Source organism: Heliangelus exortis, chromosome 4 (assembly GCF_036169615.1).
Source record: "Heliangelus exortis chromosome 4, bHelExo1.hap1, whole genome shotgun sequence".
NCBI classification, from domain to species: Eukaryota; Metazoa; Chordata; class Aves; order Apodiformes; family Trochilidae; genus Heliangelus; species Heliangelus exortis.
Window position 1 is genome coordinate 2109261 of NC_092425.1, and position 26360 is coordinate 2135620.

The window sequence follows — 26360 nt, forward strand, 5'->3', positions numbered from 1 at the left end:
AAGGGGAGAGGGAGCAATTTATGTAGTGATTCTCTTTGGACTGAAAGATCTGTACTAAAAAGCTTCCAGTTCCACTATGAGGATGCTTACTTTAGATAAAGTAGGTCACAACAGCATATTTTTTAAAATAATATATGCAAATATATAATGTAATAATGGGACAAGTATTAAAAAGTCAAGTAGAGAATGTATAAGCTGGAGAAACATATAAATTTCTTTGCCTACAAAGACTGAGTTACATAAAGTTACATTTTCTCTCCTGAAATACAATGAGTAATACTCACTTATGCTAGAGGAATTTCAATAATGTTACTTATAATGTTCTCTAACAGGTTATGAGTTTTCTTATCCTAAAAATGAACTCCCCCTATCTTGTATGTTAACATGAACAAGCTGAAACTGACCTCTAATTTCACTTCCTCCAAAGTTGTTTTAGACTCATGTGCTTCTTTAGATAGAACTTCCATCTGGAGCTTCATTTCTTCATTGTTTTCTGATGCAACTCTGTATTTTTCCTCTAGTTCTTGATGGAGCTGTCTCAGAGCTACATATTCATGATCAGACTTTACATATTTAAGTTGTGCATCCTCTAGATCATCTTTTGTTTTTCCAATTTCTTCAGTCATTTCTTTCAGTCTAATTTCATTATCAGCTATGTCAGAAAGTAGCTTTTCTCTTTCCAGTTTTAAGAAGTGCAGTTCCTCAGATTTTTCAAGAATCTGACAGAAAAACAATATTAACAGCATTTTCTAAATCAGTATTTTTCATAAAATAAAAAAAACAACCAAGCCAAAACCCAACACATGTTGATATGCAGATATACAAAAGGGTACAGGGCAAACATACAACACATTAGGTTTTGCTTTTTGGGAAGGGAGCTGCCTAGAAAACAAGCATTGAGAGAACAAAGACAAAAAAATCCCCTTCCAAAACCTGAAAAGCTCTCCACCAACTTTTCAGATGTTCATTAAATAATTCCACTATTAAATATTGAAAAATTTTTCAAAATGTTTGAGCTAAGACCAGACAAATAGTCCTAACTGTAAGCCCTGAGCTCAATATTTAGATGTTCCAATGTTTATAAAGTTGTTAACATCTGATTAAGTTGTATTTATTAGTGAATTAGGCCATTGGAGGGGTTGAGAATGCTTTTTGCAAAGCATTCCCAGGTTTGTAGGATTACTTGCCCTGGATAATTGTCACTGCACATAATTAATAGCAGGTATTTAAGAATAAAGAAACCTACAAAGTGTTTGCAGACAAACCCTGCAAGACACATTTATAGCAAACTTTATAAACTAAGGCCTGACCTGCCAGGAAACAGGAAAGTTTCTTTACAAGTTTTACACAATTTGCAAGTAAAGATCTCCTAACAGCAATTGCTTGAGAAGTGAGAGTTTTGGGATTCTCTTTGCCCAATTAAACAAAAAAAAGAAAAACAAAAAGTTATAGAACAGTAAACCAGGATCAAACACCATTATACATACACACACTTAAAGGTGATAATGTAAAATTGGCACATTCTAGTCCAACAAAAATGTTGGACTAGAAATAACTCAGATTATTTGATTCAAGACAGCCTTTGGCTCTAAAACTTCATATTACACCTACGTGGACAGTGTAGGAATAAGGAAAAGAGGTGTGGGTTTTGTGGGTTTTTTTTACCTCTTTCTGCTGTATCTCAACAGTATTTGACAGATTCTGAAATTCTGATAGCTCATTCACTTGCTTTTGTAGAAGTGCATTCTCTTTCAGTGCTTCTTCTAGTTCTCTTTTTAAGTCAGCTGCCTTTTTTTCCATCTCACCAATAAAAAGCACATCTATATAATTATAAAGTTTATATTAATATGAGAGCAAAAGAAAAAAAAAAGCATGTTTTACATTAAGTGGATGCATTTTTATAAGGCATTTTAGATGCAACATCACTAATTCTAGAAAAGTTTATTTTTACAAAGAAAAAATTCAAATTGAGTCACTCTTTATGTTGACATCCACCTTTTGATTTTCCATGACCACTTTTCATAATTTGACAGGATTTGTGAAAAATGCAAAAAAATTCCATAAACTGCAGTTTCCCAAATAGTTCAAAGTGCTAAAGCAGTTACTATGTGACAGCAATACCAGGTCCTCTAATATTTTATACTGACAGAAACTCCAAGTATTTGAGAAAACAAGAACCAAAGTCTTCCCTATCCCTCCCACTATTATGGGGAAAAAGGAGAGGGAAAAAGAACCCCCTGACACAGTACCTTTGGGAACTTTACCCTCCATCAGTGAAGTCAGCCTTGTGTTTTCTTGAAACACAAACTGCAGCTCTTTCTGCAAGTCAGCTTGCATTTTTTTGTAACTGGCTTTTCCTGCTTCTATTTGGCTTTGATAGAGTTGAACATCCTTTTGCATTTGCTTGTAATTATTTAAGACTTCATTCTACAGGAAAAGAAAGCACAATTAACACAGAAACCAAAAGTTTACTTCCTTAACATTTAAATCTTGTATCTGTCTCCTTTCCTGGTGTCACTTGGAGCAACTTGGGCCTTGATAAAGATGGCAGAATAAGCCATAATTTAACAACTGCATTTATTTCAGAGTCCTCTAAGAAAACTTTCCTTTACTTAGAGGTCATGGGCATTACTGCTGCTATTTTGCCTTTCCTCCTGCAAAGCTCAAAGCTCCAAATCCAGTTCTGGGTTCACCTCTCATTCTCTTCTGTTCTCTGGTAAAATTATGTTGGGAACATATGTTGGGGTAAAATTATGTCCTAGGAACTCCCTAAAGACTGCTCTAATGAGTGAGAGGTAAAAATAAAACTAACCACCTATTCCTGTGGAAGAAGCTTTTATTTTTTTTTTTCCTCTCTTGTGAAGACTCATTTACCATGAATTCCATAATAAAACCAGCAGTAATTGGAACATGAGTCATTAGCTTTCTCTAAATACTCCATCACATCTTGTTACAGAGTGGATTCCTCACCCGTCTGGGAGCAGACAGCCCCTTACCACTACTTTGTACAGATATAAATGCAGCTCAAAAAGTACTTGCCATTTTCTCCTTCAGCTCCAAATTTTCACTTCTGAGAAAAGCAGATTCTTTTTTGGCATCCAAGGCTATGGCTTCACTGTCTATGAGGGATTTACTCAGCTGCTGAATTTCCTCAATGAGCTTATCAGAATCTCCCTGAGAAAGAGATACCCAAAGAAATAAAGAATATAAAGCCACAATACAGCAAAAGCATTCCTTTTAATGTGGTTAAAATGTAAACTCTGAAAGCTTGGCAAGTTTAAAAGGAACTCTTTTGATAGATGGGATGCATAGCAGCATTTCCCATACCTATTCTTCACCAGAGTACTGCTGTGTGATAATGTAGTAACTTGCATTTTAAGCTTTGGAAAAAAATTCTACCAACACCTGTAAGGGAAGCTAATCTAAATTATATCAAGGTGATACCCAAATTTAACCCATCTCCAACAGTTCTCTCTCAACCCAGCAAAAACCTTCTAATTTACCACTGAAAAAGATGTGTCTGTCTTTTCTGCTCCTGCTTTCTGTAACTCTTCCACACGATTCTGCAGCATCTTTATTGTGTTCTCTTTTTCTTTCAGCTGTTCCAATTTGGAGTTTATCTCTGTCTAAAAGTTGGAAGAAAAAAGGGAGAAGGAAGATTCTAGTGCTCAGTTTGGTTTTCCAGGTAAGAATTTAACAAAATCTTGCTTTGTACATATTAAATGTCCATGGATTTAACATAAACCCTCCTTATAGCTGCCCAGACTAACCAGATTCCAGTGATGCATAGGTTATCCTCAGCAGGTGCAGTATTTCAAGACAAACCAATCACATTTCATACAAGTTTTAAGGCACATAAAACTCATGGACAGGCTCACCTCAAGTTCCTCATTGTACACTTCAGCATTTGAAACTAGATTCTTTAAGTTGGTAATTTCATGCATTAGTTGTATCTGTGGAGCAAATTGAAGCAAAATTGCAGAGAATGTTAGAAAGCACCAACACCAGCAGTTTTAGCTGCCAACACCATGAAAATAAAGCAAGCATAAAAAAATAAGTTCTATCATGTGTTTTCTATTAGTAGGCAAACCACATATACACACACACACATCTGTTTAAACAGCTACAGACCAAATTGCTACACTCTTCCAAATGGAGATGAGATACAAAGCTGTTTTAGCACTGAAGTAGAATTTTAACTGCAACAGCCTGAGAAGCAAGAGCAACATGGTCAAAGCAATTAAATTGTACAGATACAACACTTCAAGTTCCAGCCATGTTAAGCAGCTTTTACAGTGCAAGTATTTGATTTAATTTCATCCACTAACAAGAATTAGAAGGTGTCAAAACTGAGGTAAAGCAAGCCCTGGACATGTTGAGCAGCATTCTCTGAAAGGAAGCACAAGACAAGATAGAAAAGTACTTCCAAAACTGAAGAACTTTTCCTTCTTGTCTTCCTTGAAAAGCCTTTATAATAAGCTCTGATCTAGAATTACTTTTGTATTGTCTCAAGTGTAGAGAGAGAAAATCCATTCTGTAATTTTAGTATTGGTGAAAAGCATTAAACTGAGTAAATTCACTTTAAATCCTGGGTTTATTCATTCTGTTGCCAAACATACTTCGTAACACCATGTTTGTGAGTCAATATCCAAGAATATGTACACTGAATAAACTCTAGAAAACATTTCAGCATAAAAGAACTCCATCTCTTTATTTATTTCAATGCATCTTACCTCATGATCTTTTTGTGTTTGTTTTTCCAGTGCTTCAAATTCATCCATTTCTACTTTTTCCTTCAGTTTCTCCTTCATTTCGTTTATTTCTAATCTCAACTGCTCATTTTCCAATACTAGGCTATTAAAGTTTGCTTGCAGGACACTGGCCTCATTTACAGCAATATCCTGAAGAAGCAGCACAAGAAACTTCAGAAGTTGCTGTGGGAACATCACTTTTATTTCTAGAAAATAGAGAACAGACTTTACCTTTTCCAGTGCTAATGCTTCACAGAGCTGCACAGATTCTTCAAAGTCTTTCTGAGTCTAGAAAAAGAATCACTATCAGTTAACTCATCTACAAGATCAAGCAAATCTAATATCATATTCCTTGCTGTTTTCATGACTAGTCCTGTTTTAACCCCCAAAGTTTACTGGATCATTCACCACAAAACCATAGACAGAACCAGACAACAACTTTAGACCAAGAGACTTACTTTTAACTATTTATAGTTAAATAAATTCTTCAGACATACAGAAGAATCAGTGTTTAACAGAAAAATAGGTCTGATCTTACTGAGAAGCTTATGTATAGGCACTGTATTAAACAAAACAGATTGTTACCCAATTCATGTTAGGTCCAGCAGTCCATTCTCCCTCTGAAATTTTATCAGTAGTCATCAGAAATTGGTTGTCATGTTCAGAATTCTCTAGCACAGCTGTAAAGAAAGATGTATGAAAAAATACAGAGCAAAAATAGTTTTTAATTGGACATCAAGAAGATGGAGTTCAGCAACAATACTCTCCAACTACTCTCAGCTTCAGTTCAACATTCTTTCTCCCCTCACTCATCTAAGGTGGCCTTAAAATTCAGTTCAGAGAAATTCAGTCTGACCTTTGAGTAATCATGTCTTAATTCTCATTGAGGAATTTGGAATTTCACACACCTCCTTCCCCCTTTTTAGGAGGAGAACATAGTTTGGATGGATAATTTGTGTTGAAGAATAACTTGAGCTACACCTACAGATAAGTAGAGGACTTGGGTCTGCATGGCAGATATGCAGACCCTGGCTTTTACATCACAGCTCTTACCTTTGATTTTAACAAATTAAAAGCTTAATATGCTAGAAAAAAATCCCAAAAAAAGTAACTTCCTTGTGAAGCACACACAGGGATATTTGGAGTTGCTGGTTTTTTTTGTTTTTTGTTTTTTTTTTTTTTTTAAACTTACTTCCTTTGGGAAACTAAGTATCTCTCACAATTAATCCAAGAAAATAATCCACAACTCATCCCACAAAATAATCCACAACTCATCCCACAAAATAATCCACAACTCATCCCACAAAATAATCCACAACTCATCCCACAAAATAATCCACAACTCATCCCACAAAATAATCCACAACTCATCCCACAAAATAATCCACAACTCATCCCACAAAATAATCCACAACTCATCCCACAAAATAATCCACAACTCATCCCACAAAATAATCCACAACTCATCCCACAAAATAATCCACAACTCATCCCACAAAATAATCCACAACTCATCCCACAAAATAATCCACAACTCATCCCACAAAATAATCCACAACTCATCCCACAAAATAATCCACAACTCATCCCACAAAATAATCCACAACTCATCCCACAAAATAATCCACAACTCATCCCACAAAATAATCCACAACTCATCCCACAAAATAATCCACAACTCATCCCACAAAATAATCCACAACTCATCCCACAAAATAATCCACAACTCATCCCACAAAATAATCCACAACTCATCCCACAAAATAATCCACAACTCATCCCACAAAATAATCCACAACTCATCCCACAAAATAATCCACAACTCATCCCACAAAATAATCCACAACTCATCCCACAAAATAATCCACAACTCATCCCACAAAATAATCCACAACTCATCCCACAAAATAATCCACAACTCATCCCACAAAATAATCCACAACTCATCCCACAAAATAATCCACAACTCATCCCACAAAATAATCCACAACTCATCCCACAAAATAATCCACAACTCATCCCACAAAATAATCCACAACTCATCCCACAAAATAATCCACAACTCATCCCACAAAATAATCCACAACTCATCCCACAAAATAATCCACAACTCATCCCACAAAATAATCCACAACTCATCCCACAAAATAATCCACAACTCATCCCACAAAATAATCCACAACTCATCCCACAAAATAATCCACAACTCATCCCACAAAATAATCCACAACTCATCCCACAAAATAATCCACAACTCATCCCACAAAATAATCCACAACTCATCCCACAAAATAATCCACAAATAATCTCACAAAACAACCCAACATGAATTTGCTACACATTACTTCACTTGGGAGAGTAAGACTCATGCTTAGACTTTTTAAATGAACCTTCTTTCCAGCACAAGAACTACCAGTATTGTTGTGCTGAAACCACTTCCCCTCCAGGCAGCATTCTTTGCTAGCAGACAAAATATGGGCTACAGGTAACTCTTTCAAAATTGGGTTTATAGAACCTAATTTGAGAAGTATAGTGCCAGGTAAATGTAGCTTTCATATTGTTAGCAAAGTAATTTTTGTAACTTAAATTTATTAAGGAGGATTATTTTTCATTTCCAAGAGGCTTTGCAAAGTTCCCTTATTTTTTCCTGAAGATACTTACAATCCTCCACATCTGGCAGGTCTGACAAAGACATTTTCATTTTTTTTCTTTCAGTTAGCCTTGTTTTTTCAAAGTCTTCAAAATAGCTTACATTTGCCTGGTTTATTTTGCCAGGGGCCCAAGTAACTCTTCTTCTTCTCTTGGCCTTTAAAAAAAAAAAAAAAGTATTTACAGAAAAAGTCACACAACAAAAGCACTAAGTAGAGAATAGATACTGTATTAATCTAGTTCTTTAACAGTACCAGCAGCTAACCAGACAGTTTTGTGATTTATTCAAGTTAAAACTAAAATCAAAGCATTTTAGTTTTAAAAATTAGTTTTCAAAATTAAAGCATAACAGTTAGAAAGCTCAAGTTTCTGCAGTCTACTCACTGCAAGGCAACACTGAATTGATCCTCACTCAGAAGTTATTTTAAAATATACCCATGTAAAAACAAGAAAAACTGTGAAATTGCCTATCAGACTTACTCTTCATTGTCAATAGAACCCTATGTATTTAATGGAACCTTTTGCTAAGCATTTCAGTTAACAAATACAATCTAGAACAGACACTTACTTTAGCATTTTGTTTTGAAGAAAAGGAAGCAGAGGTCACCAGCATCTCAGTTAAGTTTCTTATCCTATCTTCCTGCACCTTTTGGAGAGAGTTTTTTTCTTCCAGCAGCTGGGCCAGTTGGTCTTTTTCCATTGCATGGATCTGAGTCTTCGAAGACACCTTCAAGAACAAGAATATTAATCAAATGGATACTTAAAAGAAACTACTTTTGTAGAAAATACTTTTGTAGAAGATACATGATTACAAACCAATTATTGTAACCATGATTACAGTATTTCAAACCAAGTACATACACATTTTCTTTTAGGTCTGCAAGAGCATTCTTTAGTTTTTAACAATGAAACTTTTGTTTTAGTCTGCAATTTACCTGTAAGATTTTTAATTACCTCAGCTATCACTGTTAAATCACAGATATTTTATCAGTTGTTCAAAACCTCAGCTATCTCACTGTTAACTCACACAGATATTTTATCAGTTGTTCAAAACTTCCCATCACCTTTTCAATTTCCATTCTTTCTACAGAAGTGACAGCTATTACTACAAAAAGTTCACTTCCCCCTCCAGCTTTACCTCATCCTGGTTTAAAAGGGAATGGTTCCCAATAGCTATCTGTACTAAGGACAGATTTGTAAGCTCATTACATACTTCCTCCAGCTGCTTTTTCAAATCCAGGATTTCCTTGCGGTATCTCTTCAGGAGGGCATCATCATCCAGTACCTCATTGACTTTTGGAGTATTCTTCATTCTTTTGGCTGTATTGGCAAACTGGAAGAATATTCTCTTATAAGCAATAGTTGTTTTTTTTTATTTTTTTATATATATAGTGTCTGTGTGTGTTTGTGTATATACCACAAGACTTATGGTGTCTTATTTTCCAACAGAACTAAAGGGACAGTTCAGTAAGTGAAGAACAATATATAAAGAAGAAATTTATTTTTAGAAACATATAAAGAACAAATATTGAATTTACTTTGTTTTCACGTATTCTAAACTTTTTTAAAAAGTACATTTTCATTGCCTCGTATTACCTAATGAGTGAAGCATAATACTAAGGCAAAAATATACTATGTTAAAAAACAAAAAAGACCACTAAAAATTAAGACAATCCCACCAAAAAGGAAGACAATCCTACCTAGAGAATACAATTCATTAATAGTTCAATTACTGTCCTTTCCTGTAGGACCTGTTTAACACCTTGTGTTAACAAAGACTTTTATTTCTAACTGTTTTGGAAAAGACAAATAAAAAAGCAGAGGTTACCTATTGCCTGGAAGGTGAGAGCAGAGCTTTGCTCCAACTACCAGAAAGCTCCAGTTAGACAACCCAAGACAAGATGACAACTGGGAAAAAATGCTGTGGACAAAGATTTTGAGGCCCGAGACCTCACAGGATCCTTTGAGGATTAAAGTGAATGCAGATCCAGCAAATTACATTTTTCACCCCTACAATCTGTCTACAATGAAGACTTGAATCAGAATAATGCTTGAAAATGGGTGAGAAGCCTTACCTGAAGAGTACTGAGTGTCTCATCAAAAGAAACAGGAGTAACTGTGCAAATAATAACTGTCTTGGCATTTCCTCCAAGGGAATTCTGCAGAATTCGAGTCAGTTTGCTGTCTCTGTAATTTATAAACCTGATAAAGAGGAGAAAAGAAAAAAGAATTGATGTTTTTTTTTTGAAAAATTAGAGCAAATACTTTTCTAGAGGCTACAGGTTATTTGGAATAGCTATGTACATAAAATAAGACTATAAAGGATTTTAATTTCTCAGTTTATTATTGACTTCTCTCTAAACAGGAGTACAAACAGAAGTGCTTACCCAGAAGGGTCATCACAAAGTTTTTTGATAACTTGACCCAGGATGAACAGGCTCCTATTTATATTGCAGCCTTCTTTCAGTCGGACACCTGGGTATCACACACAATTAAAAACAAATATTTGCTTTTTAGATTTAAACCAACATTAAGACACACTTTCAACCTATTATTGTGCTATGTTATGCTCAGAGGGATTATTCAAGAGCTAAATCTCAAGTGCCACAATGCACTATGATACAGCAGCACCCAGTATCATAACCTATATAATAATAGCCAGAATGCTTCAACACAACATAATCATTTACCACAAATCAACATTAGTAATCATTATATGATTACTAATGTAAATTATTATATGTAAATTATTATACATATTATATATTATGTAAATTATATGTAAATTATTATTATAGGCCACAAAACCTTTAATTTTATTCCATTTACATTTTACAAATGTCTATTTCCATGTGTAATTATACCAAACCAGCCTTAGATGTAACCTTTTTAACAAAGAACAGTAACTTGTGTTCTTCAGATCACTTTTTATGATCAAGACATTTGTGTGCAGCTCCATGCTGCCTAAAACAATCAAACTGCCTCTTGGCTAAGGAGCCATAAGTGTAAAAGAGTGAATTCAAGCCCCTACAAGCTTCTAATGATTTCTTTACTACAGGTGAATCTTTAATAATTCATCTCCATTCTATGAGTTCAGTGCATGACTGCTGCTGGACCTGCTGTTCTAGAAAAGCCATATTCCCATCCAATTGTTTGCATTTTACAGCCTTTTTAGTATTTTCCTGAGTAGATCCTACCCAACCAAGGGAAAGGGAGATTACTTTTAAACAATAAATATCACCTAGATCAAATAATTTCCTATTATTGTCTTGCATAAGAGTTGATTAAAACAGAAGTAAAGGCTCTCCTGATGACCATTTGACACTCACCTTCAGATCCTGTTTGACTGGCTCTTTCACTGCCTGCCAGATCTACCAAGTTCTGCAAATTCATTAAAGATTTCCACAAGTTAGTTCTGAGGCAATTTAGGCTTAGATCCTCTTAATTCTAGATCTCTAAGAATTTAATAAACCAAAGTTAGACTTAGAAAAAAGCAAGAGGTCTGTCATTGTTGGAAGAAACCCACAGCTACTACAAACGTAGCAACTAATAATTTCAAAATACATAAGCACATAGAATAAGTTTGTATGAACTCCATTAATTATCAATAGTTCAAATTAAGACAACAATTCCCCCCCTTCAGTACTAAAAAGCACAACTTCTCAATACAGGAATGTCAACTACATATTTAAGCTGTATGAAGCTTCATGGAATCCCAGATCATCTGGTCCAATCTTTCATGGTAATGAGACTAGATAAAATTTTCTAGCACCCTGTCCTGAAACACCTGAATGTCTCTCCTTGCCTCTCCTCAGGGGGATAAGAAAAAAATTAAATACCAGAGGAAAAGCCTCTGGTTCAAAGTCAACTAGAAGTGTGTGCATCCTGCAATAACACTTGAGCAAACAGCCTTTGCTTTAATTGATTTCTGTTTCAGAATGGCAAAATCTTGTACAAGCTCCACTAAGCAACCACAGACCAAAAAGGCCAAAAACCCTTTCCCCTCCTATTAGTAGAGGTTACTACAAAGTCAGCTAAAACAGAGAGATATGGTGGGGTGTGAGAAGATAAGGACTTGTAAGCTATGGTGAGAAAAAAAAGGAGGCAGCCATTTGCACTGCTACTGCATGAGTGGTGTTTCCATTCAGACCCCAGAGCTTTTGCACATAAAGTCAGAACAGAAGGCTCTTTCCCCAGTGTGTGGGGTTGGCTCAATGCTACCCCCAATTCTGAATGAGTGCTGATGATTGTAGCAAGCCCAAATGCTTTCACATTGATTTCATTCCTTCAGTTTGGACTCTTTTCTTAGAGCCAAGGAAAGGTTATATAGAATCATAGAATCCTAGGGGTTGGAAGGGACCTGGAAAGATCATCTAGTCCAACCCCCCTTGCCAGAGCAGGGCCCCCTAGAGTACATCCCCTAGGAACGTGTCCAGGTGGGTTTTGAATGTCTCCAGTGAAGGAGACTCCACAACCCCCCTGGGCAGCCTGTTCCAGGGCTCCGTCACCCTTACAGTAAAAAAATTTCTGATATTCAACTTGAACCTCCTATGCTCCAATTTACACCCATTACCCCTTGTCCTATCACTGGTCACCACTAAGAAAAGCCTAACTCCATCTCCCTGACACTCACCCCTTACATATTTGAAAACATTGATGAGGTCACCTCTCAGTCTCCTTTTCTCCAAACTAAAGAGCCCCAGCTCCCTCAGCCTTTCCTCATAAGGGAGATGTTCCACTCCCTTAATCATCTTAGTAGCTCTATAGATAGAGAAGGCTTCAAAAACCAATACTCCCCTGGAGATCAGCAATGTAATCCCCCTGGGTATTTCAGGTACCCAACATGTTTTTACTCTGAACACAAAGTCATTCACCAAAGTAATGCTAAGTAAAGTCATTATAAAATAACATTCTTCTTTCAAACAGTGACAATAAATTCTCTACTTAAATGCCTATTAAAAAACTTCTTGGAGTACAGCTTACCAGGTGAGATACCATCACTGCTCCGTCACAGTTTGCATTTGCAGGGTCACTCCTTTCTCTGCTTTCAATGATCTAGAAGAAGGTGCAACAAAGTTTTTGCCACTTGGAAAATAATAAAAAACCCTCCTAGCAGTGAAACAGTTTTTACCATTCTGAAGATGGTGTGAGAACGGCTGCTGTGTTCATTCATTTTTGTTTCTCCATAGTGGCGATTTTCTGTCAAAAGAAGTATTAAAATACTTGTGCTTAGGCTCTGCCAAACTAGAAATAACAGGCAAAAAGCACAGTTTTAAATCTATCTGAAAAACACTGGTTTCTCAGAATAGTCTCAGAGACCACATGATACAACCTGTACCAGATTCAGTGTGTTTCTAAGGTACCACTGGCTGAACAACTTACTTTCTCCTTTTCTGATCCATTCCATAACTTGTTCAGGGGAAACCACCACCTCTTCAATCAGATCTTCCACATATGTATTCCTCTGAAGAACAAAAGCAGCACTAAATTTTCCTGAACACAAACTCACTTCAATACATCAACATCACCAGCAATTATTATGCTATTTATTCCAGTTTGCTTCCTTCTTAAAAGGAAAAACATTAATCAAATGTGGTTTTACTCTGAAAAAAAAAAAAAATGATAAATTTAGACCTTTAGCAGAACTGCAATCTAATGGCACAAGAATCAAAAAAAGACCTAGAAAGTTTCCCAAAAATATAACTACTAGGGGAAATGCCCTTCAGGACATTTTCTGAGGGAACCCAGGATTACATATTTCAGTCAGGATGTTACAAGACCATGATCATACAACTGCAAAGTCCAAAAGCAAGTTCCAAAAGCATTGATCATTTAGGGCACTGAAATTAAAAATAAACCACCAGTTTTTATTATGTGCTGCAGAACTTGATATCAAGAAACTGTAGATGGCATGAAAAAACATTTATTTTTCCCTATTGATCATATTAATCTTACTTAATAATCCTAGTCTGATGGCTATTTTACCACTTCAGAAGAAGAAAAGTACATCTACTTTGAAGATTGTATTAAAATAACTATCTGCTGAAGACTTGCAACACATGAAGCTGAAGGCTTAGTATTATGTTTGTAGTTTTACTAGCTGGATAACTCCCAAGCATCCAGTGTCAAATAAAATACACTATCCTGGAAAATTTAGGGGATTAAGTGCACATTTACAAGTATTTAAAAAGATAAACTAGAAACAGTAAGCACAACTTTCATGGTTGCTACTCTACTACATCAAATGTCCTACTGCCAATTCCAAGTATTACAATTACAGTTTGACACAGAAAAGTTCTCAACTCGATGCCTTTGAAGGCTTTAACCTCTTCTTTTACTCCCAGGAGCTACAACACTCAGGTTATCCAACACCCACTTACATTAACATCCTCCCGAATCCCCAGAGGCTTCTTTTTCCTGATATCACAAAGCAAATCTGTAATGGTTTCATTGTAGATCTCCATGTAAGAAACCCTCAGCAGGAATTCCCTTTCTGGAATCTAATGTATAATGAAAAAAAAAAAAAAAAGATACAGGCTAACCAAGGAATACCTTTTAATGCAATTATTCTGAATTCAAAGGTTTATTTTTGCATGTTGTCCCAGAGATTTATTTCCTCTCCATACTCCTTGTACATCAGCATCTACCAATACCCATTTTCCCACTATCCCACCTCTTTCCAGCTGCATTAATGGCACATCACTTTTAGTATTTAATTACCTTTCCACATCTAATTTCCTCCTGCTTAGGCTCTTTCCTTTCTATGTACCTAGTCTTCTCTCTCTGCTTGCTTAGATTTACTTTGCTGCTGCTTCTTGCCCTGCCTCCCCAGTAGAGAATGCTGGGGTAAGGAAAGGATACAGAATGGACTCAAGGACAACAGCATCACTGGAAAGCTTTCTTGCCTTTAATTACTTTTATAGCCCCCCCAGAGTACTGCAGACATTCTCAAAAGAGCAGAGACCATTTCATGTAGCTGTTAATAATTACCCAAAATCCCTAAGGCTAAGCAGGTGTCCTGCAGATGATTTGGAAATAATTTCTAAATGGTTACACCTGCTCCTTACTTCATATTAGCACTAAGCAATTAGCCTAAGAGTCTTTTGAAAGCCTGAAATAAATAAACTTAGTGTCATTCTTCCCACTAAACAAGTCTTTAATACTGTTGATTTTTTAAAGTGTTAAAATAGCAGAATAAAACCCACATGGCTTCACAATACCTTATGTACCACATTATAAGTATCTATCATACTTGTCATCAAGGTCTAGTGTATTTGCAAATTTAACAACCACCTCTCACAGTTTTGCTCCTATTTGATTCCAACTAATAGAGTTCCATTACTTATTTTTTTTAACCACTCATCTTTGCAAGGATGGCAAAGAAGCTGCGACAAGTGGCCCAATATAAATTAATTTCTTTCATAAGGACCTTGACAATAAAAGTAATTTTAATGGAAAAGCTACAAATATTAATAGTCCTTCCAGTCACTTTGATTTTATGGAACTGCTTACCTCACAAATAACCTTGAAAACATGTTGAATTGCCTTAGGAATAATGCCCACACAATCCTCATTTCCCATCATTGTGTATGTCTTGCCTGAAGCAGTCTGTCCATAAGCAAAAATCGTGCCTAGAAAGATGGTTATATTTTACTCAATATTTATGAAATACATTACAAATAGGATTTAAATACAGTTTTTAACTTACCATTATAGCCTTGCACAGCTGACTGTATAATTGGAACAGCTACACCTTCATATAACTGCTGAGTGTTGTCACTTGAGTGAAAGACACGATCTTAAAAAAAAAAAAAGCACATAAATCCACATCTGGCAAGTGAAAAACAAGCTGCCATCTTACTCAGTACTGCTGACTACAAACCCAATAAACAAGCAGCAGAGTGCAGGATAATTTAAATTAGAATATAAAATGTAGTTGTGACATTAATAAGGCAGGCTCCCTTTCTTTTAGAAAAGAAAAAAACAAAACCTGAACCCAGAAAGACACAATGAACACACAACAGACAGATAAAAAAAGAAACTAAAAATGGACACAGTTAAATAGTAATCCCATTTAATCATAAAAACAGTTATGGATAGCTTATCTATAAGGATTGCAAGCCTGACAAGACAAGCTGCTTATTGAACTCCCAATTTGGAGTGAACTCCCAGCTCCCATGGTTTTATTCAGTCTATAATTTGGCAAAAACCTTTGTACTGTACTACTACTTTTTAGTATCTCATTCATGTTAACTATGGAGTAGATCAGTAGGAAGAGACTCATAGTGAGGAGTCTCCCACATCCCCACTTGGAACTGTAAATTTTTGTATTCCTCCACCCCCTTCTCTCTAAATGCACCGGCCAAGCCCTACTCCAGTCTGGAACTGATGTTAGCATGTGCACAAGAAGTACAGTAATGAACCACAATGTAAAAATAATTGTTTTCATATTCTTACCATAACTGAATACTTTGGTACCGTTCACTTCGGAAATGGTGTTATTTTCACTTTTCCAGTAGAGGGACACTTTATCTTCTAGAGCATTTTCCCTAGAGGAAGGGATAATCGGTTACCTTTCCTAGGTTAGGCCTCTGCTCCTGTTTACCCCCTTACTACGAGCACATCCCTCCCTCAGACTCGTCAGCTCTCTTTGTTCTGCCTCTCTCCTAACTCCACGGGGACAGACCCCGCATTAATACCACCTCCTCCCGCACTCCTTAGGGCGGCAGCGGAGCTCCGTGAGGGGAGAGGAGCTGAAGATGAGGGGGGGGCAGTGCAACACCCAGAGAACCGAAAGGCCCCGAGACCGCGGGTAGCGCCGCAGCCTCCCCTCAGGCGGAGGGGCCCGGATGGAGCCCTCCCGTCGGGATGGAGCCTCACCTGGCGATGAGCGGCCGCACCCGCACGCAAACCGTCACGGCTCCCTCATCCGCCATCCCCGCGGCCACCGAGCACCCGATACCCGCCTCGGGGACACCGCTCGCTGCTCTCTCGCCCTCCCGCACGGCGGAGACTGACGCAGCCGCCCAACCGCCACCGGAGTTTAAACTTCTTCCCAGGACGCTTCCTATTGGCTGGCGCCCGGCAGACGTCACGGCGGAGCGTACCACTCGCCAAGAGCTGCCGGGGGGGAGAGGGAGGGAGTAGTGGCTCGACAGCTCTCGAGCTGTGTCGCGACAAACCCCCGCCTGTCGAGACTCCTGCGGTGGTGGCGGTCATGACGACAGCGACCCGCTGCGGGAGAAGGGCGGTCGGAGATGTTATGGTGATTCATTCGAGCAGTAGCCTAAGGAGTAAGCTATGGAATGGCAACAATCCGCTGTCACGCAGGAAAGTGACATTGTTAGGGAATTACGCGATTTGCTTAATTGAAATTTATATCGGTACTGAAATGCGGGTTAGAAAAACAGCGGGAAGGTTTGGCGGATGCTCGGTACGTGGTTCCCAGAATCACAGAATTGTTGGGAGTTGGAAGGGAGCTCTGGAGATGATCCCTCCCTCTGAAGCAGGACGCCCCGGGGCACACACGGGACAGCATCGGGCAGGCTGTGGGTATCTCCACAGAAGGGGACCCCACAACCCCACTGTGCCAGGGCTTGGGCACCCTCATTGGAAAGAAGAAGGCACCCTCATTTTTCTCGTGTTTAAATGGAACTTGCGATGTGCCAGCCTGTGCCTCCTGCCCCTCGTCCTGTCACTGGGAACTACGGAGAAGAGTCCAGCTCCATCCATCCTTCAGGTACTGGGAGACGTTGACAAGGTCTCCCCTCAGCCTTCCCTTCTCCAGGCTGAAGAGTCTCAGCTCTCTCAGCCTTTCCTCATCAGAGAGATGCTCCAATCCCCCCGTCATCTTCATAACCCTCCTCTGGATTTTCTTTAGCAGTTCCCTGACTCTTGAACTCGGATCCCAGGACTGGATGCAGGATTCCAGCTGTGGCCTCAGCGGGGCAGAGCAGAGGGGGAGAAGGACCTCTCTCTACCTACTGGCCACCCTCTTCTTTATTCAACTCAGGATTCCATTTGCCTTCCTGGCACACTGCTGGATCATGGATAATTTATTATCAGGACCCCCAGATCCTTCTTAGCACTGCTTTGCAGCAGGTCCAGCCCCAACCTCTATTGGTGCTTGGGGTTCTTCCTCCTCACATGCAGAACCCTACATTTGCTTTGTTGAACCTCAACAAGATTCTCTGGGTTCTTCTCTGCCCAGCTCTCCAGCCTGCCCAGGTCATGCTGGAGAGCCAGAAGCACAAGCAGAGCCAAAGCCAGGACCAAGCTGCAAGCTGAACATCTCCAAGACGCTTCAAACTCTTGACAAAACCCAAAGGTGAGCTACATCTCACTCAGCCACAGGAATCCTTAGAGAAAAATTCTTCTTATTTTTACCAGAATCAATTCCTGCCTTCAGGGTTCATCAACTTGATCCTGAAGAGAAATTCTCAGCTGCTTTTTTGAAGGTCCAGCAACCTGAATCCAAGACTTCCCACATGGTGTAGCCATTCAGCTCTCTTCAAAACGCCCCAATCACCCAAACCCTGACAACTCTGCCTTCTGCCAAAAGAAAAAACTCTTTGTAATTGTCTTTAAGTAGCTTTACAAACCCAGGCTGCAGCATTTAAGATCCTTTGCTAGTGCTACTCACTCAAACACAAAGATTTCCTCAAAAATCTTTGCTCAAAAATTGGGCAGTAATTTCTTTCTGAGTTTTCTGAATGTGAACACCACCAAAAAAAAAAAACCCCAATGAACAAAAAAAACCCCAACCAAACCCCAAACATTAACACTGTCTCCTCATCCAGGTTGAAACAGTGTGATTTTTGCTAACAGAGCACATCTGCCTGCTTGTGTAAAACAAGTGCTGTCTTCCAGTGACAGCACTGCTGTCTGCATGGCAGTGTGGGTAGTGCAAAGGGGAGCAGTGCAAAGAAGAGCCTACTGAAGGCAAAAAGGAAGGCATTCTCCCCTTGCATTGCTTTTAGGATCAACTAATTAACGGCTAATTTATTAAATAACATTTGTTTTTACACTTTCAAAATAAAAATGCTTCCCCCCCGTATTTTAATCATCATCCTCCTCCTCCTCTTCATTCTCTTCCTCTTGTTCTTCCTCTTGTTCTTCCTCATCTGCTAAAGCTTGTTCCTTGGCAGCCTTGAAAGCATTTTCTTCCTCCAGGGTGGGGTCACTTCCCTCAGTGATCTCTGGCCCACTGGGGTATTCTGCTTGCACAGGTGGAGGCAGCACAGGATTCTGGTTCTCTGGACTGTATTTGTGACCCCAGCCAAAGTAAATGTTATCAAATTTCCTGAGAAAGAAAAGTGAAAGATCACATATTCTTCTGACAAAAATCTCAGTGGAGGTATTGTCAGGGTTCCTTACTCCTCTGTGCAAAAAGTCACTGTGATGCAGACATCCTGAAACGTAACTATTCAAAAGTTGGTACCTCTTTTAAACTGCTCTAACTGCATTAATATATTTGCCACTTAAAAATCTCCAAATGTTAAAATGATGAAGGCTGTACTCTGCACTATACTGCAATGCAATTCAAACTCCTCATTAGTAAGAAAGCAGCATTTCTGACACCAGCCCTTTTAAGAGATCAAAAAGGTAGTGGCTGTACCATGTGTAGTGGAAACAAATGAACATTAAAACTACAGAATGTAGCTATTTTTGTACAAAGTACCACAGGCTCAATAATACAGGTTTTAAATCAAGGGCTGTGCCCAAATACTAACTGGACATTTACACCCAGTAACTTTATACTAGCCTTTCTAGTGATTATACATATTTCATGTTCTTAATTACATATTTACCGTTGCTGTGCTCATTTAAGCCAGCCTTGAGAATGGTCAGAATTAATGAATTAATAGAATGAATTATTAATAAAGCAACTCTGACTTCATTAGACTGGTATCTGTGTTTAGCACTCACAGCCTGTGTTGTAACCATGTCAACTAACTACTCACTTGCCAGATGCAAAGGCAAATGCCCCGGGCCATCGGTTGGACTGGAGGATTGCAACAGCATGTTGTGGGATCAGGGTTGTAGAAGGATAAGCTGTCCAAGCAGGGATGTTCTGAATTCCTGGAGGCAGGCAAACACACACAGTCTATGAATAAATTGGTGAGCCTCTGCAAAACGAGCTCCAAGACTTTCACAGAATTCAAATGATAGTTGTAACAGGTTTATTAACTATATATACTATTATACTAAACTATTAAAACAGGATTATTAACTGGTAAACCAAATTATTTGTTTTAATGGCAACACTGTTAACAATATTGCTTTTGATCAATTTTGTTTAAGCATGTGCCCACCCTACAAAGAATATTGCAAACAATACAACAATTTGTATTGTATTTGTATTGCAAAACAATTACAAACACCCTGCAAACAATAAGTAAACAATATTGCTCCACTAAGTGTCAGAGTCTTACAACTTCAGATATTTACTACCTAAATGTCAGCATTCCTAGTGGCACTCTGTCAAAAACTTTCTGTTCCATGAAGAGTACCTTCATCTTCAGAGAGTGGGGTGAGAAGAGGAGGTCCAACTTCTCGCTCCAGTTCACCTGGCTCCTCTTCTTTCTCCTCCCCTTCCTCTTCTTCTTCTTCTTCCTCTGATTTTTGAAAAGGATTAAACCAAACACAACGACCCTGTAATTAATATGAGAAAATAAGACATGCATGTAAGAATCACTGAAATAATGCAAACCAGTTAAAACACTTGGCTCAGGCACAGTGAAGGAGCTGGAGGTGGGGATGAGGAGGAGGAAGATGAGACGTGTCTGTTCCATCATTGTTGTCTCATTGGCAGAATATCAGAGATCTCTCATTCCTCCTTCATCCCTGTTCACTAATTCAGAATAACCTGATACCTCTGTAAGCAGTTTTGTTATTTTGGAGTCTTCAGTTCCTTGCCAGTTCAGTTTGAATCCCTGCTAGGTTATCATTTTAAGAAGCTACCATTAATGGACTTTGCCCTTTCTTTTTAAAGTTTTCCTTGTTATTTAGCTGCCCGTCAGAGGAGCATAACAAAATATTTTTAGGATTCTAATGCATATGGATTTTATTTTTACAACCACTGTCTTGCTGGTAATAATTTTAAACCTTATTTCCTATCATTTTACAGTAGCTATTTTGAAGTGGGAGACTGGCCAGCAAGTCATCCAGCAATGGCCATCAAATTAGTAACACCTCTTTCCAGCACTAGCCAGATTTCACAATATTTTATGCTACAATTTTATTTATAATATTTGGTTTTAAGCTTTTTCACTTGCATGTTTTGCAGAAGCAAGTAAGCAACAAAAAATAATGCAGAAGAAAACATCAAATAAATCCCATTTAGCATACAGTCCGAAGCTATCTGCATTTTAGCAGCCTACTCAGGAAAAGAAAACTTAAAACATTTTTTTCAAGTAAGGACTTCAAAAGAGAAAACCTAATATAGGAGATTACCATAAATTAATTTTATCTATCAAGGCTTAACTCTACATTTACCTAAAGATAGGTTTCGATCTCAACAACACACCACTGAAAAAAAGCACTATAAAAATAGAAAAGAAAAAGCTGTATAAATATGTGCAACATACTTATAACAAATATAACAATTTTTTCTGTATATAACAAATATTTTCTGTAGAAAAATACTTCAGTACAATAGTATTTCTGGTGATTAGTTCAAAGTGCAGGTGAAATGCTACCCCATGAGCTCTACAGTGTGAATGGTGCCAGAACATACCTGCTCAAGAATACTCCTCACATGATGTACCCACGCAGAGACAGAATCCACCATTTCAGCCACAGAGAGTGGCTGAAAATCAGGATTTTCTTCAAATGTATCTCTTCCTCCTTCCCCCTCCTCATCGTCATCTCCTTCTTCCTCTGGAAACTGGTAAAATCCAATGGGAGAGATATGTGTTCCTGCTGAGATCCGAGCTATCTGTGCCCTCAGGTAGTTGGCTTCATTTCCAGGGAAAGGAGGAAAGCTCACGATGGGAGCATCCAGACGACCAGTGAAGAACTTCTTGATTTTCCTGGCACAGACAATCTGGGCTGGTGTCACTGCAGGCAACTTCACCCATGGGTTGCTCGGGTCATTGCAGACAAAGTAGACATATTTATTAGCCCCAGTCCCATTTTCTTCTTTTGGGATGACAGGTGGAGGCTTATAAGTGGACTTTGGTGGTTCATCTTTTTTTTTCGTCTCGTCTTCATCTTCATCCTCATCCTCACCCATCTCTTTCTCTCTTTCCTCACTATCGTCTTCCTCCTCTCCTTCCTCCTCCTCTTCCCCCTCTTGGAACTGTACTTCAGCTATAATATAGTTCATTTCCAGGCCCAAAATTTTGCCCCAGAAGCGACAGGTCTGCACTGGATAATCACTGATTAGTTTTTTAAGGGCAAGGAATATGTGGTAGGATTCTTCTTTGCTTAAGCCAATTCCAGCCTGTTCAAAATAAAAGGCTGTTTCCATCACATTAGGTAAAGGGCTCTCTCCCTGGGGAAAAAAGGACTGCAATTAGAGCTGAAGGAGAGTTATTATTTGAAAAATTGAACATTTTATCCACTGAACATTGTGCTTCACTTTCTTGTAATGCCACTCATTCAAAGTTCTTTGCAGACATGGATTCACTACACTACCATTTAGAAAAATTAAAATGCCATAGTAAGGGTAAGAAGAGAATAATTAGGGGAGCAACACTGAGCCAAAACCTGCTGATTCTGCTGTTGCAGTAGACAGTGGACAAGCAACAATTGGCCAGTGGCTGAGGAGCAGCAAGAAATGGATAACAAAAGGAAAAGACACTAATTCTCAGTGCTGCTCCAAGGATTTGACCACCTGCCCCCCCCTCCCCCCTTCTTCTTCACCACAAGACCAACAGGACATCAATGGATCCTTGCTGGTGACTTTCTTCCTCCCTCTCTTTCTCTCTCCCTCTCTTCCTCTGCCTTTGGGAGGCATTTTATTTTTCTCTTTATTTCTCTCTCTCTTTTCTGTCTCTATAGGATTAGGCTAACAACTATGCTTTTAATGCCTACCAGTTCTGTCTGTGCTCAATAAAACTGTGTAGTTGCACCTGATACTGTGTTATCTTTACTTTGTCCTTGTGGGATCCAACAAGAATTTCCACATTTCCAGCCTTTGGAATGTGACAGTGGCAAACAAGTGTCACTGTGTTTCCTTATGTTTGCAGCAGGTACTTTTGGGGAAAATATTTAGACACCAGAAAAGCAGTATTTATCTAGAGTGAATGTTGTTATTTTGAAAACCTTGGCATAAAGCTCCCTGCACTTTAAAAAATATTGGTGCCTACTCTTACTGAAGTCCATGGTAAAATTTCAGGTGGCTTCAGTGGAAGCAGAACTAGGTTAATAATGAAGATTTCATTAAGTATTTTCATTTGCTTTATCACCCTTCTCTCATTTCATGGGGGTAGGTGACAATATCACACAAAGACATTAGAAGTTGTACCTGGCAAGGCAGGGAATGTGGAAGAAGTAGTCCTAGTTTTGTATGGAATTCTTTGGCACTTCCACATTTCTTATACCAAAGTAAGATACCAGGAGTATGAAAAAAAATCTAAATTCCATTCTGAAATACTCCTTTCCATTTTTACCATCATATACTGTTACTGTAAAATAAGAAATAAGCTATGGAAAAGATGAAAGACTATCTCTTCTGGTTCTGTATTTGTAATTTTGCAGTGGCAATTTGTTTGAATATGTACTGGTAATTCCATATGAAAATTAACATCTCGTTGCATAGCTTTCTGTGGGTATTCTAAGAATTCTCTTACCATTTGCTACAAATGTTTCTGCATATAAGAAACTGCATACTGGAAAATCCCCTCTTTTAAGGAGTAGCTTTGCAATTCTATCAATTCTCTAAATTCTTTATTATAACTACTTTTTTTTTCCTTAGAGAAGGACAGACTGGAATGACAGCTGGATCTGGAAGGATCACAAAATTCTCCATTCTCAATTTTACAGTAGCAGCTGTGCACAACACCCTCAAACAACACCCTCAAACTAGTGTCCAGACCTACAGTCACTATAGGTAAAGAAATGCCACTTTTAGATAAAGAAAAGCAATTTGGATGCACTATTCCATGCTGAAATGTTATATGGGAGATACTGTAAACTTTACTTTCTGTTCATTATCTGTAGAATATCTATGATTTTAGAGTTTCAGGTCATCAGTGGCCAACCCAACTCTGAAGAAGTGCTGTGGCTACAATTATTTATGTGATCATGAGAGGCAATACTGCAAAGCAGACCACAACTTCCTTCTTTCCTCCTATCCCTCCCTGCTATCCTCCCACCCATTCCCTGATATAAATACATATATATATATATTTATATAATTTTTTCTCTATAGTAACTCACTATCTCTTCTTCTTGTTCTTCCTCTCCTCCTCCACTTTCCTTGGTGAACAAAGCTTTTTGCTTTTCTGCAGCTTCAAATGTTGGAAGAATCTCATGTTCATCTCGAAGAGTGTCCATTTTTTTCTGAAACTGAGCCCACTTCACATCCTTGCTGATATTCTCAATTATGTCTACTGCATTAGTGGGCTGTTCATCCAGGATCTTTGTTAGCATATTAGCAAGATGATCGTATCTGATGTATAAATGTAAATATCATTGGTTTATTATACAAAAGTTTTAGGACATTCTGGTTTTAATCTCAGAAGTAGAATCTTATCACGTGGGAAAATCATTGGAATAGTGAGACGAAAGGGGATCATGGACCATTATGGAAAAGTAGATTTGAGACTATCCCGATTTTAACATACTTAGGAGCAGATCTATCTTCCATTTTTGGCACATACTGCACCTGCCTCAGGAGCTGAAGCTGAATTTAAATTTGCTCTCAATCATTTTCCCTCTGAACTCTGTAAATTCCCCTAGGAATTTTGAATCTGGAAGATGTTGGCCACACACAAGTATTACATGAACTATTAGGCATTTAGAACATATTCTCCCATTCCACACATATCCCCCTGGTATCCCTCCCTTTCTTAACAAAACCCTTTGCACTTTTCCCAATGCTACTTTTCACTCTTCCTTCCAACGAGTTCCCTTTTCAGACTTACAAGTTCAGGCCAGATGTTGTGCTGCTCTTCAGTAAATACGCTTTGGCGTTTTGAATTGCCAGCATTCGGGATTTGGTATCGGATATCTGATCATCGTACGGGCTGTATCCTGGCTGATAAAGACCATAACCTGGTTCATGCGGCTCAATAGGGCCGTGATCGCGTTCATAGGAAGCTTGATAAGAAGCGAACGGCTCGGGCCGGTCGGCTCTGTGCCCGGGCCACGAGTTCTCCCTGGAGCCTGGCTCCTCTGAAGGGTCAGCCATGGCGTGGCCCCGGGGGTGCGGGACGGGACGGGACTTTAGCGCTTCCCTTCAGCTGCCGTCCGCTCCGCCGCTCCCGCAGCAACGGCTCTCGCCGTGGCAAAGCGGCCGCCGTTGCTTAGGACGCCCGGCGGGGCGGTGCCGGAAGGGGTGGGCCCGCAGCGAGCTTTTTGCCGGGTCTCGCCATCCTTGCCCCGTTTCTCCCCGCACTGGGTGAGGAGGAGCGGTTCCTCCTTGGGCTCTGGGGAGCGGCTGAGGCACGGGGGGTGCTCACCGAGGCCGTTAGAGCCCTTGGCGGGAGCCCCGCGCGCCGGGGTTGGCGGTTGAAACCGTTAGAGGCGCCGCGCGCCGGTGGAGCCGCTCGGGCGGCCGTGGGAGCTCCCACTGGTGTCCGCCCGGCAGAGCCGCGTCCCCTCCCGGCACAGCCGCGTCCCGCCCCGCACAGCCGCGTCCCCTCCCGGCACAGCCGCGTCCCGCCCGGCACAGCCGCGTCCCCGCCCGGCAAAGCCGCGTCCCGTCCCGCAGAGCCGCGTCCCGCCCCGCACAGTCGCGTCCCGTCCCGCACAGCCGCGTCCCCTCCCGGCACAGCCGCGTCCCGCCCCGCACAGCCGCGTCCCGCCCCGCACAGCCGCGTCCTGCCCGCCCGCTGGGCATCGCCGCCCGGCTGCCAGCCCGATCTGTCTTCTGAGGAAGCTGCTCCCAACTCCGTCAGCCCTCCCGGGGCCGAGCGGAGGGCGCAGCGGCTCCCGGAGGGGACTGTCCCTGCGGATGGGGTCCCAGGCTTTAAGGGGTTTGGGGGGACCCCTCTGAGGGGCTCCCTTCTACCTAGCTAAAAGATGGGGTGCGTCTGGCAATTTGGAAGCCCCAGCGAGTTGCCTGAGCTTTTGGGTTTTTTTATAGAGTGGTTTTCAAGCCCTGTTTGCTGCCTTCTAGCGTGACCCACGAAGTGCTGTTGGTACTGTCTGGAGCGTTTGCCGTACCCAGATCTTTCAGGTGGCTGCTCAGAGCAGCGGAATGGATCTTCAAAAGCTTGATTTTTAAAAAGAAATGAGTGACGCTAATTTGCTTTTATTGCTTTCATTGTGTGCATTAGAAAATTCATTTTAATCTGCATTTTAGTGGTGATCCAGGGTGCTGTTGCCATAAATTACAAAGTTTCCTTTAACACGAGGAAAATAATGTAAAATCTGGTAATTAGATTCAAAAATGTATTCACAGATCCAGGGAACAAAGCAATTTTAAGTTAAGGTGGAATTACAGGACGTTCTGATAGAAAATACTTTTGTCTATGTGATGCTCTCAGTGTTAAGGAGACAGCAGGCTGCTGCAAACACTAAAATGGAAGGACAAATGTAACAATACAGTGGAAGAGCTCCCTAACTTCTCTTCGTTTACCTTCTCCAGGTTTGCTCTGCAGAAATACAGAAGTGCAGTGCTGTATGTCTTTGGAGTCCCACCAGGTATTATTATATGCTCCAGTGAACAGAGTCTACTTGAGCAGATAACCTCTTAGCCATTCTCCAAGCATTGGAATGGGCTGCCCAGGGAAGGGGTGGATTCTCCAGCCCTGGAGATATTTCAAAAGAGCCTGGATGTGGCACTCA

The 26360-nt window shown here is 39.7% G+C and overlaps 2 protein-coding genes across 2 annotated transcripts in view; both read right to left on the reverse strand.

Annotated features, from left to right (window-relative positions):
* CENPE (centromere protein E) overlaps positions 1-16426 on the reverse strand; it is a 35033-nt gene extending 18607 nt beyond the window's left edge. Inside the window, exons 1-23 of the mRNA XM_071742598.1 lie at positions 16281-16426; positions 15858-15949; positions 15109-15198; positions 14913-15031; positions 13781-13900; positions 12783-12864; positions 12532-12599; positions 12384-12455; positions 10730-10781; positions 9788-9875; positions 9476-9602; positions 8614-8733; positions 7969-8127; positions 7413-7557; positions 5337-5431; positions 4983-5039; positions 4734-4901; positions 3879-3953; positions 3504-3626; positions 3040-3174; positions 2250-2427; positions 1666-1820; positions 405-719 (exon numbers count right to left, since the gene is read on the reverse strand). Of these exons, the coding sequence (XP_071598699.1) occupies positions 405-719; positions 1666-1820; positions 2250-2427; positions 3040-3174; positions 3504-3626; positions 3879-3953; positions 4734-4901; positions 4983-5039; positions 5337-5431; positions 7413-7557; positions 7969-8127; positions 8614-8733; positions 9476-9602; positions 9788-9875; positions 10730-10781; positions 12384-12455; positions 12532-12599; positions 12783-12864; positions 13781-13900; positions 14913-15031; positions 15109-15198; positions 15858-15949; positions 16281-16336 (2691 nt within the window). The 5' untranslated portion in view covers positions 16337-16426. The remainder of the gene's footprint in view (positions 1-404; positions 720-1665; positions 1821-2249; positions 2428-3039; positions 3175-3503; positions 3627-3878; positions 3954-4733; positions 4902-4982; positions 5040-5336; positions 5432-7412; positions 7558-7968; positions 8128-8613; positions 8734-9475; positions 9603-9787; positions 9876-10729; positions 10782-12383; positions 12456-12531; positions 12600-12782; positions 12865-13780; positions 13901-14912; positions 15032-15108; positions 15199-15857; positions 15950-16280) is intronic.
* Positions 16427-18369: 1943 nt separating this feature from the next.
* On the reverse strand, positions 18370-24836 carry LOC139795668 (radial spoke head protein 4 homolog A-like). The gene is made up of 6 exons (XM_071742599.1): positions 24494-24836; positions 23787-24018; positions 21139-21897; positions 19913-20054; positions 19364-19481; positions 18370-18702 (listed from the first exon to the last, which is right to left on the reverse strand). The coding sequence occupies exons 1-6, from the start codon at positions 24757-24759 to the stop codon at positions 18459-18461; spliced, it is 1761 nt and encodes a 586-aa protein (XP_071598700.1). The 5' UTR covers positions 24760-24836; the 3' UTR covers positions 18370-18458.
* Positions 24837-26360: the final 1524 nt, after the last annotated feature.